The 16,016-nt window shown below is 36.4% G+C and overlaps 1 protein-coding gene across 1 annotated transcript in view; it reads left to right on the plus strand.

Moving 5' to 3' along the window:
• MAN1A1 (mannosidase alpha class 1A member 1) overlaps positions 1-16,016 on the plus strand; it is a 229,739-nt gene that overhangs the window by 70,650 nt on the left and 143,073 nt on the right. The window contains exons 4-5 of the mRNA XM_042782736.1: positions 3,814-3,910; positions 9,759-9,874. Of these exons, the coding sequence (XP_042638670.1) occupies positions 3,814-3,910; positions 9,759-9,874 (213 nt within the window). The remainder of the gene's footprint in view (positions 1-3,813; positions 3,911-9,758; positions 9,875-16,016) is intronic.

Genomic DNA, 16,016 nt, shown 5'->3' on the forward strand with positions numbered 1-16,016 from the left:
TGTTACTTTAACTATAGTCAAAGAGAAGTGATACTTTTTTTTTTTTTTTTTAAGAATTTTTATTCTTTAATTCTGTCTTCTCTGGGTCAAAATTGCTACTATGCAATTCTGTGTCATTCTCTCTTGTATAAATGTTTCCATTCACACGGCATGTTAGCTGTACCTTTCACTTGTGCAAATATAAATATTCAGGAAAAAAATACACCTTTGGTTTATTTTCAGGGTTTTTTTCCTTTCTGTGCAAGATTTTCAGTAAGTGTTTGAAGTCCTAATCAGCATTTAATTTAGGCCTGTTTTAATCCCTCTGCCTAGAGTGTCAGGCTGTAGAACACTAATTGAGTTGATGAAAGACTGAAAAACAAACTTAAAGGGACCTTTAACAGGCATGGGGTGGGGGAGGGAATAAATCCTACCATGAACTTCTTTGTAAATAGTAGAATTTTGGAAGTGACCTTGTCCTGTCAGCTCACAAGCACACTGAGCCTAGAAAGATTAAATGCCTTAATCCTATGGTCCCTCGGCTGGCTAGTGGCTTAATACTGTACACTTAGAAGCTAGTAGCATTTTGATGTTTTCAAATATTTGTGTTGAATTAACAATCTGATTTTATATGTAGCTTGTGAGTTAAGTGTCACTGTTACTCTACACACACACACACACACACACACAGAGTGAGTGTCTTGCAGTCAGCTTTATGTGGTAAATGATTTCCAGAGGTGAGAGATCATCCTGATGCACCATTCAGGGCAATTTGACTAAATCACTTTCTTTTTATTTTCTAACTTTAACTCATAGAAATCCCATGAGATGTGGAACCCATTTTGAGAAATGTGTCAAAGCAACTTTTGAAATGTAAAAAGCTAAGTAATTAGTATCAGCATTTCCCTTGGAGAGAAAAGATAAGAAAAGTTACTTAATATATTCTATATGGGTAAGTTAAGGAGATTCTGTAGTAGTGTCACATCACATAAATGACTTTTTTTTTTTTTTTTTTTTTGGAAAAACAACATGCAAACCAAACCAAACTCACTGCCATCAAGTTGGTTCCTTGGGTTTCCAAGGTAGTAAATTTTTACAGAAGTAGATTGCCCAGTCTTCCTTCTGCAGAGTGGCTGGTGGGTTTGAGCCACCAGCCTTCTGGTTAGCAGTGAAATGCCTTAAGAGAGCTTTATGCCATCTTTGAGATGTTAGTGGGCAAGGGCACTGACTTTTACTTTGATTTGGAGCTGAAATAAATCATCATAACATTATTTTTTCTCTGTTCTATTAGGTATATTCCAAAAGCTTTTGAATTTATAAACCATCTTTGGAAATTTATGGGAATGAAGAATATTCCAAATTTAGTAAGAAAACCAAATGAAGCTCAGATATACTCTCAAGATGTTTTTGTGGATTTCATATACCTGGTCTTTTAGAGGCTCATTTATTTCTATTTTTTTTTGTGATGTGAATTCATTGGTTTCAATATAGGTTTTAAATTCACTAGACATGTGAGTACCTGCCATGTGCCAAGCAATGTGCTGGGTGAAGTCACGTGGACATAGTTATATATATACCCTGTAAGGAATTATTATCCCAGTTTTTCAGATAAGGAAAGGGAGTCTCAAAAAAAAGAAAAAACAAACCAAAAACTGACTCATCTATGATTGTGTGATTAATCCTCAGCAGAGTAACGATTATAGATCAGGTCATCTGACCCTTAAATCTCTTATGTTTTTCAGTAAAATTCATTTGTAAGGAGAAAATCTTGAAAATACTACCTTAGAGGCATTGTGTTGATCGTTGGAAGATCAACACTCTAATTCATTAAAGGAAGATTCTGTTGCTGACTCATTAAAGGAAGATGATGAAATGTGTTGGTTAATACCATGGGCTTTGGAGTAAGTCCAGTATGGAAAAAAACCTGATTCCTCTGTCATAGAGAAATTTCATGACTTTGAGTCAGGTTGGTTGGTTGGTTGGTTTTAACTTTTAAGCTTCAGTCTCTTCATCTACAAAAGATGATAATAAAACGTATTTTTGTAGGGTATCCTTGGAAGGAAGGTTGGGTAATCTACTTCCATATTGATACCACCTCGGAAACTCAAGGAGGGGTTGCTATGAGTCAGATTTGACTCAACTCAATGGCAGTGAGTTTGGTTTTTTTTTTTTTTTTTTTAAATAGTGAGATTTATATAGCAACTCACTGCCATCGAGTCGCTTCCAACTCATAGCGACCCCCTGTGGGTTTCCAAGGCAGTAAATCTTTATGGAAGTAGATTGCCCAGTCTTCCTTCTGTGGAGTGGCTGTTGGGTTTGAACCACCATCCTTCTGGTTAGTAGTCAGTTGCCTTAGGCACTACCCTACCAGAGTTCAAATAGCGAGATTTGAAGATGGGGCAATCTACTTCTGTAGTGATACTGCCTCGGAAACCCAAGGAGGGGTCGCTATGAGTCAGTCTGACTCAACAGCACATAACAACAACAAGAAGAAGTTGTGAATTGGGTAAGGCATATAGTCAGCGGTTCAAACCCATGAGTTGCTCCAGGGGAGAAAGATGAGGCAGTCTACTTCTGTAAAGCTTTACTGCTTTGGAAACCCAATGGAGGTTGCTATATATCAGAATCAATTCTATGGCAGTGGGTTTTATAGTGAGGATTTAGAACAATACCAAATGGAGTGTGTTTAGTAGAGTACCCAGCAGATCGTAAAGCTTCTTGGTGGCTGTCATTAGTAGTACATGGTGGTAGAGAAAGGTAATATATGAATTGGTCAAAGATAGATCTTCATTATTGTATTCAGAGACATGAAGACTTTTGTATTAATAAGATGGAAGTATATTAATCTCATTGAAGATTTTAGTGATATTCAGCCCTTGTATAGTATTCATAACTGAATGTGATGATTTTTAAAATATTTTGGAGGCAAATTAGAACATTTGCAGCTCATGTCCACATTCTGATTAGAGTTGCTAATAGAGTGGACACAGTGGCATGAATTAGTTCTGGAGAGTTGAAGAGTCCTCCATTTCAATTCAGTTCAATTTCAACCCTTTTGAAAATGTAAATGCATTTAGTTTTGTGTATTTCACTGTACATAAATTATGTTTCAGTAAAATGTGTTTTTTTAAATGTAAATGCAAATAATACAGTTTTTGAGTCCCTGAATAACATTTATTTAACTGATTTATGACACAGAAATCTGGCCTTTAACACATGCTGACATGAGGACTCTGGAATGGGAATATAAATGATCAGTTTCCACACACACACACACATGCTCATAAATGTATAGTTGAAGACTGATTATATTAAACTGAAGTTTTTCAAAATCTAGACATAACCCTAATTTTGTTTTTATTTCTTGTGGACATTTCAAAATACTTCTCCACATGCATTTAACAGTATACTTCCCAGTGTTTAAAGTGGTAACCTTGAATAGTCTATATGCTATGGAAGCAACAAAGTATGAAGAACCTTATGAAAAGTACAAATTTTAAATAGAGTTTTTGCAGGTTTCATATTATAAGAATGAAATAATAAATATAATTTTGTTATTGACAACTGATTTTGGAAATATTTATATTAAATAGAGTTAATTGGATTCAAAAAAGAAAAATCTCACATTTGTAAACATAAAAGAATGATTTATGCTTGTATGTGTTTGTTCTAATTTATGGATATATCATCATCATCCTTTAATTGATCATCATCCTTGTAACTAAGTAATGAATTTTAATATGTTTTAACTTTCAGGTCTTCATCATATAATCTGTGTTACAGCAAAAACATCTCAAATTGAATTTACAATCCTGCTTTCATTTCTTTTCTCAGATGATGAAACATGCTTGGTATAATTATAAACGTTACGCTTGGGGATTAAATGAACTGAAACCTATATCAAAAGAAGGCCATTCGAGCAGTTTGTTTGGTGAGTACAATGGGCTTTTGTTTCTTGGTGACGATAACTTTCTCCAGCGGACACTGAACTTTGGGTGGAGACGTTTGTTTAATTCGGTGATCCTCCAGACTGTGTTGCTAGGAAACTTGGACACTTGATAGTGTTGTCTGTAGGCTGTGTCCTTCAGATAGAACAGTGGCTGAATATAGCATCACCTGCATAACTTTATGCTGGAGATCAGGCTTGGAAAGCACAGGATTAGTAAAAAAGGGGAAGACCCTCAATAAGATGGTTTTGACACAGTGGTTGCAACAATAGGTTCAAGCAAAATAAAGATTGTGAGGATAGTGCAGGGTGGGGCAGTGTTTTGTTATGTTGTACGTGGTGTCACCATGAGTCAGAATAGACAATTGCACGTAACAACAGCAGCCAGCAGCAGCAGCATGACTTTACAAATACTAATGCCTGGGCTGTATCTCCAGAGATACTCATTTAATGGATATGGGGTTTAACATCACAATTTTTGGCTTCCAAGGTGGCTCACAACATAGCAGCATTTGGTTGGCTATATTAACTACTTCTTTAATGTAAAAGCTGTGTCTTTATTGATAAGCTGGCCAAAGCAACTTACGTGGTGATCATCACTGTATCTCAGTGACTCTCAACTTTGGCTCTAGATTTCTCCTTTTTGTGCCATGGGAGAGGAAGTGAGGATGGATTAGGTCAGTTCTCAGTTATTTGAACTGCCATTTATCCATTCTTGCATATTGCATTTGGTCCCCACAGTAATCCTCTGCAGTTGGTAGTGTGGGTATTAATAACTGTTCCCCTTGTGGAGGTGAGGAAGCTAAGAAACAGAAAAATTAGATGGACCCTTTGGGTCACAGAGACACCTAGTCCTTTCTCATTGTACTTGATTTCTTACTCCTCGAAATCTTATTTATAAGTAACATGATGAAGGGGATGGAGTATTATTCTGTGACTTCTGAATTCACCATAGAAAACATCACTTTCCATACTTTAATTGAAGGTGTTAAATTCTATCTGTTCATAAAATAAATGATGCTATTAGCTGACATTTATTGAGTACTTACTGTGTGCCAACTGCCATTTGTGCATAATATCACTTAACCTCATTATTATACACATTTTATAGATGAGAAAACTGAAGCTCAGAAAATAGCTTGCCCACAATCACCCACCTACTTGCTTGCTGAGCTGGGACTTGAACCTCAGGGTATCTGACACCAGAATCTGTGTTCCTAATCACTGCCTTTGTTAATTACTATCGGGTACACTGGACTTGTGGCAATCCGATTATAACAGAACATTGCCCAGTCTGCACCATCTCCATGATCTTTGTTAAGGTGAGCCCTTTGTTTAGGCTATTATTGTGTCAGTCCCTTTCACTGAGGGTTTTCCTTACTGTTTTTCCCTTTATTTAGCACCTTTCATGTGTTCAGCTGTACTATCAGCAAAGGGGTTATTAAAAACAGTTCCAGCGTTTGAAAGCTCATGCCCTTCTATAAAAGGTGTATGTGTAAATGGTGAGTTGTCAGAGTACAGGTGGTTTAATAGATATTCATATGAAGGAATCAGCAAGATCTCAGGTAGAAAGAAAGGCATTGCAGGAGGTGCAAGGACAGGTAGGCAGAGCTGGAAAGAGTGAAGTAAGGAGGCCAGGTGGTTGATCACAGTGATACAGTTTGGAGATGAAGAAGAATGCCTAAACCTGGAGCAGTGGCAGTAGAAATGATTTCAGACATTTCTGAAGTAGTGTTTTAGGACATGGTGATGAGTTAACATGGGTAATGGGGGAAGCACTCAAAGAGAGAAACTGAAACTTAGTGTCAAATCAGAGTCCTTGGAAACTGTGGCCAGTAAACTGCAGAAGTGCAACAATAACTCCCAGGGTCCCAAATGCACAAATTTGTTACTTCCATCTCAGTTCCTTACATCATGGGATCAAGCTTGTCCAAGACAAAAAGAAGTGTTTAAATTTAGAAGGTTGTGGGAGTATGTATGTGTGTGTGTGTGTGGTATTTTGTGTATTTTTTTGTTTTCCTGTTTATATTTCCCACAACCTGTGTTTTTTCTTTACTTTGCCTTTGCCTCTCATCCTTCACTTGTGTTCTTTCCTCATTCGGTCTCTTCCTTTCTTTTTTCTTCCCCCTTTCCCTCCCTACTTCTTTTTTTTTTCTTTCTTCCCCTCCTTTAGGCCGCAGCAGCCCTGATACTGATAAACTTCTGAACGGCCATCAAGCTCCCCTTTGATACAGATCTCCCATATACCAAAAGTTGCTTAGGAAAAGTTCAGCCAGTATTGAATCTGATTTTCTACTGAAGTGTAAATTGCCCCTATTAATCTTTTCTTTTTAACAGGTTAAATTTCAATTTCATAGAAACCACAAGTCTTCGGCTGTAGACCAAAATATCACCTACTTTCTTAATTTCTTAGTCACTTTGGTGAGTGGCATGAGAGAGAGTAATGGATTTATTTTAGGCGAACCATGAATATTTCAGAATGCAGGGACCTTGAAGTGTTGTCATTTTTATTTTCTTACTTCTTATTACAACTCTTTTTTAAAAAAATCAAATTCAAGTTTTACTTTTATCTCAATGAAATTTTCCTAGACTATTAAGAAATCAGTTATATGATTTACCATAATCTTTATAAAAAGATCATTTAGTTCTCTGTTAATATAAACATTGATAGTTCTAAAATTTATTATTGAGCATTAACAACATACTCTTTTTTTAAATCTTACTTTTTTTTAATATACTTTTCATTGGTTTCCAACTTTCCATAATCCGTGTAAGAACTTGTTCTATTAAAACAAAAAATAAAGAGCTTCAGGTATTTTTAGAAAGAAATGAAATACTAATAATGTAAATGATAATTCTCTCACTCTTTCTTCAAATTAAAATAGAATATGTAAAGATTTTCTTATTATATTAATACCAGTATATTTGAACTTGTTATAAATAAATACAGTTTTCCTTTTTACAGATGAGGAAAACTTTTAAATGTCTTATTTACCCCACTTCTTAGCCAAGTTCCTTATCTGTGAATAGCAACACCAAACCAAATTCACTGCCATCCAGTCGAATCCAGCTCATAGCGACCCCTCCCTTGGGTTTCCGAGGCAGTATCACTATGGAAGTAGATTGCCCCATCTTCCTTCCAAGGAGTGGCTGGTGGGTTTGAACCACTATCCTTCTGGGTAGCAGCCAAATGCCTTAGGCACTATGCTACCAGAGCTCCTTGTGAAGAACAATAGTCATATTTTTATTCTCTGAGCAAACCAGGTAGAAGAGAGGGAAATTTTTGTTCCTTACCACCTGGCTTCTTAGGAAATGACTCTTAGTTTGAGATATAGTACTATCTTTGACTCTTAAAAACAGCCATGTTGTTGTTAGAGGAAGTATCAGTCGATTAGAATATAAGTTTTCCTGAATATTAGCCATTAGGAATTTCTTCAGGATTGTTTCTTTCTCATCCTTTTTTCTTACTAGTTACATTGAAACTTTTATCTGTTTCCTAAGGAGAGTTTCTGTTTCCTAAGGAGGCACTTGACTGCTAACCAGAAGGCTAGCGGTTCAAACCCACCAGCTACTCCTCGGAAGGAAAGTTGGACAATCTACTTCCGTAGTGATACTGCCTCAGAAACCCAAGGAGGGGTCGCTATGAGTCAGGGCCAACTCGACAGCACATAACAACAACAACAAGGAGAGTAAGAGGGCTGTTTCTTTAACTTAAAACAATTGAAATGAACATTAGAAACTATATCAAATATTCGTCATCTCCCAGTTCTCCTTCAAAACTACAAGATTTCAGAACTAAAAAGATTTTAAGTAGAAATGCACCTCAAAAAAAAAAAAGTTTATATGTTTGACCAATTATACTCAGAGTAAATCTAGAACATAAGAAATACAAATATTTATTTAAAGCCCTAGTGGCTTAGAAATGAGAGAGCAATAAATATCTGAACTTGATATCATATTTCAGTATGCCTACTTTAAAATACTCCTTCCTGTCCCCTTGAATTCAATTATTTCTGGGGGAAAAAAACAAAACATGAAAACTCCAGTTGCTGTTGAATTGATTCCTCCTCATGGCAGACCCCTGTGCGTCAGAGTATAATGTGCTCCACGGGGTTTTCCACAGCTGCTTTTCAGAAAGAGATGGCCATGCTTTTCTTCTGGGCACCCCAGGTGGACTGGAACTGCCAACCTTTCGATGAGCAGCTGCGTTCATTAAGGATCTGCTCACCTAGGGATTCCATCCAGAAATGGATTTTAAAGATTGTACATTTTAAAGAAAATTGGATAAAGTGAAAAATGTCATGAAATGAATGTCCTGAATTTTTTCTCATTATCTTTAGATAACATTTAAACTACATTAATTTTGAGAATTAAATATTTGAATATTCTGTGATTTGGAGCTCTGGTGGCACAGTGCCTAAGGCATTTCACTGCTAACCAGAAGGTTGGCAGTTCAAAACCACCAGGCACTCTGCAGACGGAAGACCAGGCAATCTACTTCTGTAAAAATTTACTGCCTCAGAAACCCAATGGGGGTTGCTGTGAGTCAAAATCAACTCGATGGCAGTGGGTTTGGCTTTTGGGTTTATGATTTGGTAGTTTTCTAATGACAATTTCTCAATTTGATATTTGAAAGGAGTGTGCTTATAATTTCCTTTTATGTTTAAAAACTTGGTCCTGGCTTATCTAGAATGCCAGTTGTTATCTGTAGAAAGTTTAGTATCTAGTCTTTCAGCAGACATTCACTGGACATCACCAGTACAGTTTTCAGGAAACCGTGAGGGACAGAGAGATGAACTATACATGACCTCTTTAATCTAAGGGAGTTTCAGACTAACAGACATGTTGTTGTTGTTGTTGTTGTTTGCCATCGAGTCAGCCCCGACTCATAGCGACCCCTCCTTGGGTTTCCGAGGCAGTATCACTACGGAAGTAGGATTGCCCAACCTTCCTTCCGAGGACATGCATACATATAATTATAAGATGAAAGTGATCACTTACAGGACAATATAAAGTCTTCATGTCAGTGGGTATTCAGAGGTAAAAAACTCAACAGAGTAAGGGCTGAGTAGGTGGGTAGAGTATTAGAAATCAGCCAGGGCTTCACAGAGTAGGTGGAATTTCATTTTAGAGTAGTGGTTTCTTAGCATCATCACTAAGCAATTTTAGATCTAATTATGTTTAGACAGTATTGCACAGGCAAACTTTGTGTAATTACATTAATATGTAAATTAATATGGATATTGCCTCTGTTTTACGTCTACTATTTTCTTGCATAAACAAAGAAGCAATATCTATATTAATTTTAATGTAATTATTTTAGGTCTACTATTTTCTTGCTAAGGAGCTCTGATGGTATAGTGACTAAAGCATTTGATTGCTAACCAGAAGGTTGGTGGTTCAAACCCACCAGTCACTCTGTGGAAGGAAGATGGGGCAATCTGCTTTTGTAAAGATTACCACCTCGGAGACCCAAGGAGCAGTTGCTATGAGTCAGAATCAACTCAATGGCAGTGACTTTGGTTTTAGTTTCATTTTCTTGGTAGAAGAGAATGCAATCACAAATAAAATTTCTAAGAGATTTATTTCTGTAACTTAGGAGAGGCTTTGAAGATTAATGTTTCAATCTGTATCCTGTGATGATTTTTATTTTGGTTTTGGTGAAGTTTTCATATTTTCTTCCTCTGAAGGAATTTTAGACTGTCTTTAATATTACTGCTTATTAATAAATTCAATATCACACCCCTCCCCTTTTCCAAGTTGTGGTCAATTTGCAAGTATATATCTGTCAAATATATTTTTTATTGAATCCATATTTTCCTGATATTTTCAGGTAACATCAAAGGAGCAACAATAGTAGATGCCCTGGATACACTCTTTATTATGGGAATGAGAGATGAGTTTCAAGAAGCAAAAGCATGGATTGAAAAAAATTTGGATTTTAATGTGGTAAGTTAGAAGTTGCTAATTCAGTTCTTATAAGGAGCCTGGTTACACAGTGGTTAAAGCGTTTGGCTGCAAACCAAAAGGTCAGTGGTTTGAACGCACCAGCTACTCTGCAGGAGAAAGATGAGGCAGTCTGCTTCTGTAAAGATTTACAGCCTTGGAAACCTTAGGCCTTTCTACATTGTCCTTATAGGTTCACTATGAGTCGAAATCAACTCAACAGCAACTGGTTTGGTTTTCTTTCAGAATTCAGTTCTTAAATTTCAGTTAATGTAGATTAATTCTGTAGTGAGGCAGATTATTATATTATGTTATAGCCCAGCTGAAATAAGCAATGCAATTTGTAAATAGTAAAAATATTTTCACATTGTGTTCTTAACTTGCCTTTTCTTACTACTCAAATAAATATATGTCTTGTCTTTTTTGTAAATTAAAGGTAAGAGAAAAGAAATATATATTGAGACCTACATGTGCCATGAATTCTTGTCCAAATCCCACAGCAATGCTGTGAAGTGGGTATTTTCATAGGTTAGAAATCTGAGCTTACAGACTTATTCCACCCCACATAGCTAGTTGTGTGTTGGAGCTGTGAATCTAACTCAGGTTTATGAGCTCCAGTGATTATGATTTTGTAATGGGGCCATGTTATATCCATCAGCAGTAACATACACTTTCCTATAAATAAGGGCTTGACACTTTGTTGGTCATACCCTATCAATAAAACATTTTGAAAGTATATGTATGACATGTTTTAAAAATTTTGTGTTTCTACTGTACCTCAAAACATATTGTGTACTAAGGGGAAGGCTCAGAATTAAGAATAGTGGGCGCTTCTAATACTTCTTGATAATTTAGATTTAGGAGGACTTCTCATTAGATCTAATTAGATGGTCATTGATTTACTTCATAGTGAGGCTGACAAAGCCCTGTGTAAAGGAAATGTGTCAGCACTGCCATTTCTTGATTATTCACTTATGTTTGCATTATGGATATTATTTTTAATCTGAGATTACTATGCAGAAATATTTTTAAATCTCTTGTCTATATGGTACCAAACCAAAAAACCCAAACCCGTTACAGTCAAGTCAGTTCTAATTTAAAGTGTTCCTGTGGAGCTGCCCCATAGGGTTTCCAAAGTTTGAACCACTGACCTTTTGATTAGCAGCTAAGTACTCTAACTGTTACGGTGTCAAGGCTCCTGTCTGTTTAGTAAGTGTTCAGTAGTAACTGTAAATCCCTACAACTGGGCAAAGGTGACATTCTGTATATTGAAAATGAACAAATAAAGGTGTCTCTGCTAACCCCTCTGCTTTGTGGAGCCCTCATCCTCCTCTAGTCCAAGTGAGGGCACCACTGTCGGTTAGAATATGAAAGACTACTAAAGCTAGATTAAAGTTTGGATTGAGAATATATAAGTTAAAAGTTTTAATATTTTGCTTCTATCCCCTAATTAATTGTCTTATATGCCCCATTTTAGACACAACTGCCTTAAAGGGCAAGCAGATTAGTCTGTTTCATCTGCCTTATAACTGAAACTAGAATGTAAAGGAGCTAGTATTCCAATCTTAAGGGACCTTGGAGATCAATGTGTTCAGTCCTTTTATTTTAACAATGAGAAAACAAGCCTAAGGATCTAGTGATTTGCCCAAGGTTGTGTAGCTGTTTAATAACAATGACCTGTGGTAGCTCTGATATTATTGAAAGAACTAAGCATGATTGGGGACACACACACACACACATACACACATTTCTATTTTTTCAATTTGTTCCCTCTTAATAATACTTTTGTCCTGCTATGTTACAAGTAAATTCAGGTATATACCTTCAGAAACTTATGAGCTTATTTTCAGCTATAATATGGGAGAGAATGTACAGTGTTTCTTTCCCCTTCTCCCTCCCTTCATCCCTCTGTCTTTCTATTCCTTCAGCCCTCCCTTTCCTTTTCAAGAATGAGAACTAGATTTTTCTAAATCCAATAATGGAAGACAGGAAAGTAGACTTTAATTTTTCTAGATTTGCACAGTGTCCAGGACTCTTGTTGATTCTTGGTAGCAGTTATTATTTGGGGAGAGGGCCAGCAGGACAGGCCTGGTGTATTTAAAAGAATTAAGCCAAAGACCTTTTAAGGTATTGGACAAAATATTGTTGTAAGGGAAGGCTGGCCTAAGACCACAACCCAGTGACATGAATGTGTCCAGTGGGCCATGGGGACCCTGTGAGAAAGTAGAGTGAATCTAATGGAGATATTATATTATCCAGAAGAACAAGTTACTCAGCTTCCTTACTTATAAGAGAAAAGGATTGGACTATGATCTAGTGATTGCGAAGATACTAATTTAAAAAATTTTCTTGTGTATTTACAGTTAAATTTTTGTTCTTTCAATAAGATTTTGTCTAATCAGTTTACAGATTTTTGTATGGAATATCATTTTAGAACTGATCCATGTATCAGAAATCAATATTAAAAACAAAAAAAATATGAAATTATAGTTTGGGCTATATCTTTTAAAATATACTTTTAAAAATCATAGTCATGGATTTCAAATTTTGGCTATTACGCCATTCTTAATTTAAGAGTTCTTAAAAAATATTACTGCTCTTCTCTCTTTGAGTATTGCCATAGTTCTCCCTTGAAAAGAAAAATTCAAATGGTAGTATTCCCCATAAATTTAGTAGAAATCTATAAAGAAGTGAGAACCAGGACAAGAACAGATATATGCACACCAGTGTTCATTGCATCATTATTTACAATAGCAAAAAGATGGAAACAACCTTAGGTGCCCTGCAGCAGAAGAATGGATAACCGAGGTATGGTACATACACACAATGGAATACTATGCAACCCTAAAGAGTAATGTAGAATCTGCAAAACAACGCATCATGTGGATAAACTTGGAGGATATTATGCTGAGTGAAATAAGTCTGTCATACAAGGACAAATACTGTAAAAAGTCAAGGAAAGGTTTACATATGAGAGAAAACTTTCTTTACTGGTTACCAGGGGTAGGAGGGGAGGGGAGGAAAAACTGCAAAAATAAAAATTAGTAAAAGTCTAAATTCAGGAAAGATACATTGATTTACTTTTCAAATCATAATATATAAAGTTCTTCAGCTTATTTTCTGGTTGGTTTTAATACGTGACATATGAGAAGTTATCTTCTGCAGTAAACCCTGTGAGACCCAGAACTCAACGGGACTGCCTCAGAAGTTTCCAGGTCTCACAAATTTTCCACTTTTGACAAGATGCCATCTTACCACTTTTCTGTCATTCTCTATTAGTGGGAAATATTTGTGTTTTCCTTCCCTGACAGGTTTCCACCTTAAAGGAGTTCTAGGTTTCACAAGTTTTACTGTAGTTATTCACCCATTCTACCTGAAGAATCAAGTGATCATTTCAACAATTACACAATTTGGCTTATAAAAAACTGTGAAAATTTTCCATTTATCTGAACCAAGGAGAAATTGGAAAAATGTGAGCAAAAAAAAAAAAAAATTTTTATTTTTAGAAATAAGATGTAGTAACATTCAATTTTGAATATATTGTTGATCATTTTTTTTTATTGTGATTTGGGTGAAGATTTAGAGAGCAAATTCACTTTCCATACAGCAGTTCACATACACTTTATCTCATGACATTGACCACAGTTTACCACAATGCAAAAGCTCCCCTCCCACTTCCTGCCCATAGTTACCCCTTCCCAGTATCCATCCCTCCATGCACTCCTGCCCCCTGAGCTGTCTCTCTGTGCATAGGCAGCCCTTCTTTCTCCATGATTGTTCTCTCCAAGGAGTGTATCTACCTGAGGTAAATGTTCAACTCATATGCCTGTCTTTTGTTTGGCTGGAAACCATGGGTGTGGGTTCAATTCCAGACCTGAAGGGCCATAGTCTCAGTGGTTCTAACAGGCTCTATCGGACCAGCAAACCTGGTCACACACCTCCCCCTTTTTTTTTTCTCCAAATGATTTTGAGTTTTGTTCCACATTGTTCTCCCTCTCTATCAAGGATCTCCTACATAGACCCCCTTCCAAGTGGATGACAGTGGTAGCCAGGCACCATCTAATTCTTCTGGTCTCATAGTCATAATTGTTGATAATTTTTATCACTGTTAATGATAAAAGTATATAAAAGTATGAGAGCATTGCAACAAAATTTAATACATCCACAATGATTACAAGGGATAAAACTGAAATAGAAATACTGTTGTTGAGAGTTAGTTTATCCTGTAGTACCCTAGAGTATAAACAAATCTTGCAGTTAAGAATTATTTTGTTTATATGTGGACTTCCAGTAAGATGGAGGAATAGTCAGACAAGCAACACAGACCTTCTTTAACAAAGAAAAGAAAAACCAACTGACAGAGATATAGAAGATAATCCTGGAGCCCTGAGCTTTGAAAGGAACTATGCAGAAGTGGATTAGGCACCAACTAGTGGAAAAACCTGAAGAAAAACATTGAGTACGGATACAGTCAGAGCTATGAACTATCAGCTACTCTGATGGACCAACAGCTTGAATATTTCCAAGTGGTGTTAGGACCTGACAGTTGACCTAAAGATCAACTGTGGTCACCAAGGGCTGCAGGTGGTCTATGACTAGGAAGGGAAACAGCAAGGAGGGAGACAACCTGAGCTATTACTGGCTTTCCGCTGTCCGGAGGGTAGAGCCGTTTTGATTGTTTACACACAGCAGCCATTTTGGATATTTAAAGTGACCAAGGGTGCAGCCATTTTGAATGTTTACAAGTGGTGGCCATTTTGGATATTTAAAGTGACCAAGGGTGCAGCCATTTTGAATCTTTACAAGTGGCAACCATTTTGGATTTTAAAATAATATCATTCTCATTTGGATTCCAGCAATCTAAGAATAGGCTCTGTTTGCCAAGACAGCAGGGACATACCAGAGGCTGACAGCAGGAAAGGAGACAGGTGATGAGTATATATAAGTGCTGTCAACTAGAGAATAGGGGAGCACAGTGCCCTGCTTGCTTAGATAACATACAAAGAAAACAAAAATCATGGGAAAGTCACTCCAACATACAATCACCAATTAAATATAAACACAAAAATGTCACAATGCCTCGAAGACAACAGAGCATCACAGTCCACACAAAGAAGCAAGATAAAGCAGGAGAAACAAGGGACCAGGATACAGACTCAAAACACATCCCTGAGGAAGATGCAGTATTGGAACCTCCTGATAAGGAATTGAACAGAATTATATTTAGGTACTTTCAATGAATAAGAGATAGATCAAGGAAAACACAGTGAAAAACCTAGAACAATTTCAAAAGACAATACAAGAACAAAATGAAAAACTAAATGAAAAATTAGAAATGATACAAAATCTACACAGAGAAATCCAGAAGATTAATACTAAATTTTCAGAAATAGATAAGATATTGAATGGGCAAAAGAGCAAAATTGATTCAATAGAAGACAGAATTAGGGAGATTGAAGGCAAATACCTGAACACTTCTTTGGAAAGGTATCAATCAGAGAAAAGATCAAAACAGAATGCAGAAAGCCTAAGGTCCATGTGGGATACATCAAAAAGAATAACCTACATGTAATCGGAATTCCAGAATAGGAAGAGACAAATAAAACCACAGAGAAAATTGTCGAAGATTTGTTGGAAGAGAATTTTCCTGGTATGATGAAAGATGAAAATATATCCATTCAGGAAGTCCAGTGAACCCCAAACAGGATAGACCCCAAAAGAAAATCACCCAGACATAATATCATCTAACTTACCAAAACAAAAGACAAAGAAAGAATCATGACAGCAGCACAGGAAAAACAAAAAGTTAACCTTCAAGGGGCAACCAATAAGACTAAGCTCAGATTTCTCAACAGAAACCATGCAGGTGAGAAGACAATGGGATGGTATATATAAAACACTGAAAGAGAAAAATTTCCAACCAAGAATTATATACCCAGCAAAACTGTCCTTCAAATATGGTGGTGAAATTAGGACATTTCCAGATAAGCAGAAATTAAAAGAATTTGTTAAAACCAGACCAACCTTACAAGAGATGCTAAAGGGAGTCCTTTGGACAAAGAAGCAACAACAACCAACAACAACTGACCATTAATACACATGGTGACGTAACCCAGAAACCAACCCAGCTATGGAAGTATCCAAA

This window comes from Orycteropus afer, unplaced genomic scaffold, assembly GCF_000298275.1.
Source record: "Orycteropus afer afer isolate SDZICR_OR568_19922 unplaced genomic scaffold, OryAfe1.0 scaffold00441, whole genome shotgun sequence".
In the NCBI taxonomy this organism is placed as follows: domain Eukaryota; kingdom Metazoa; phylum Chordata; class Mammalia; order Tubulidentata; family Orycteropodidae; genus Orycteropus; species Orycteropus afer.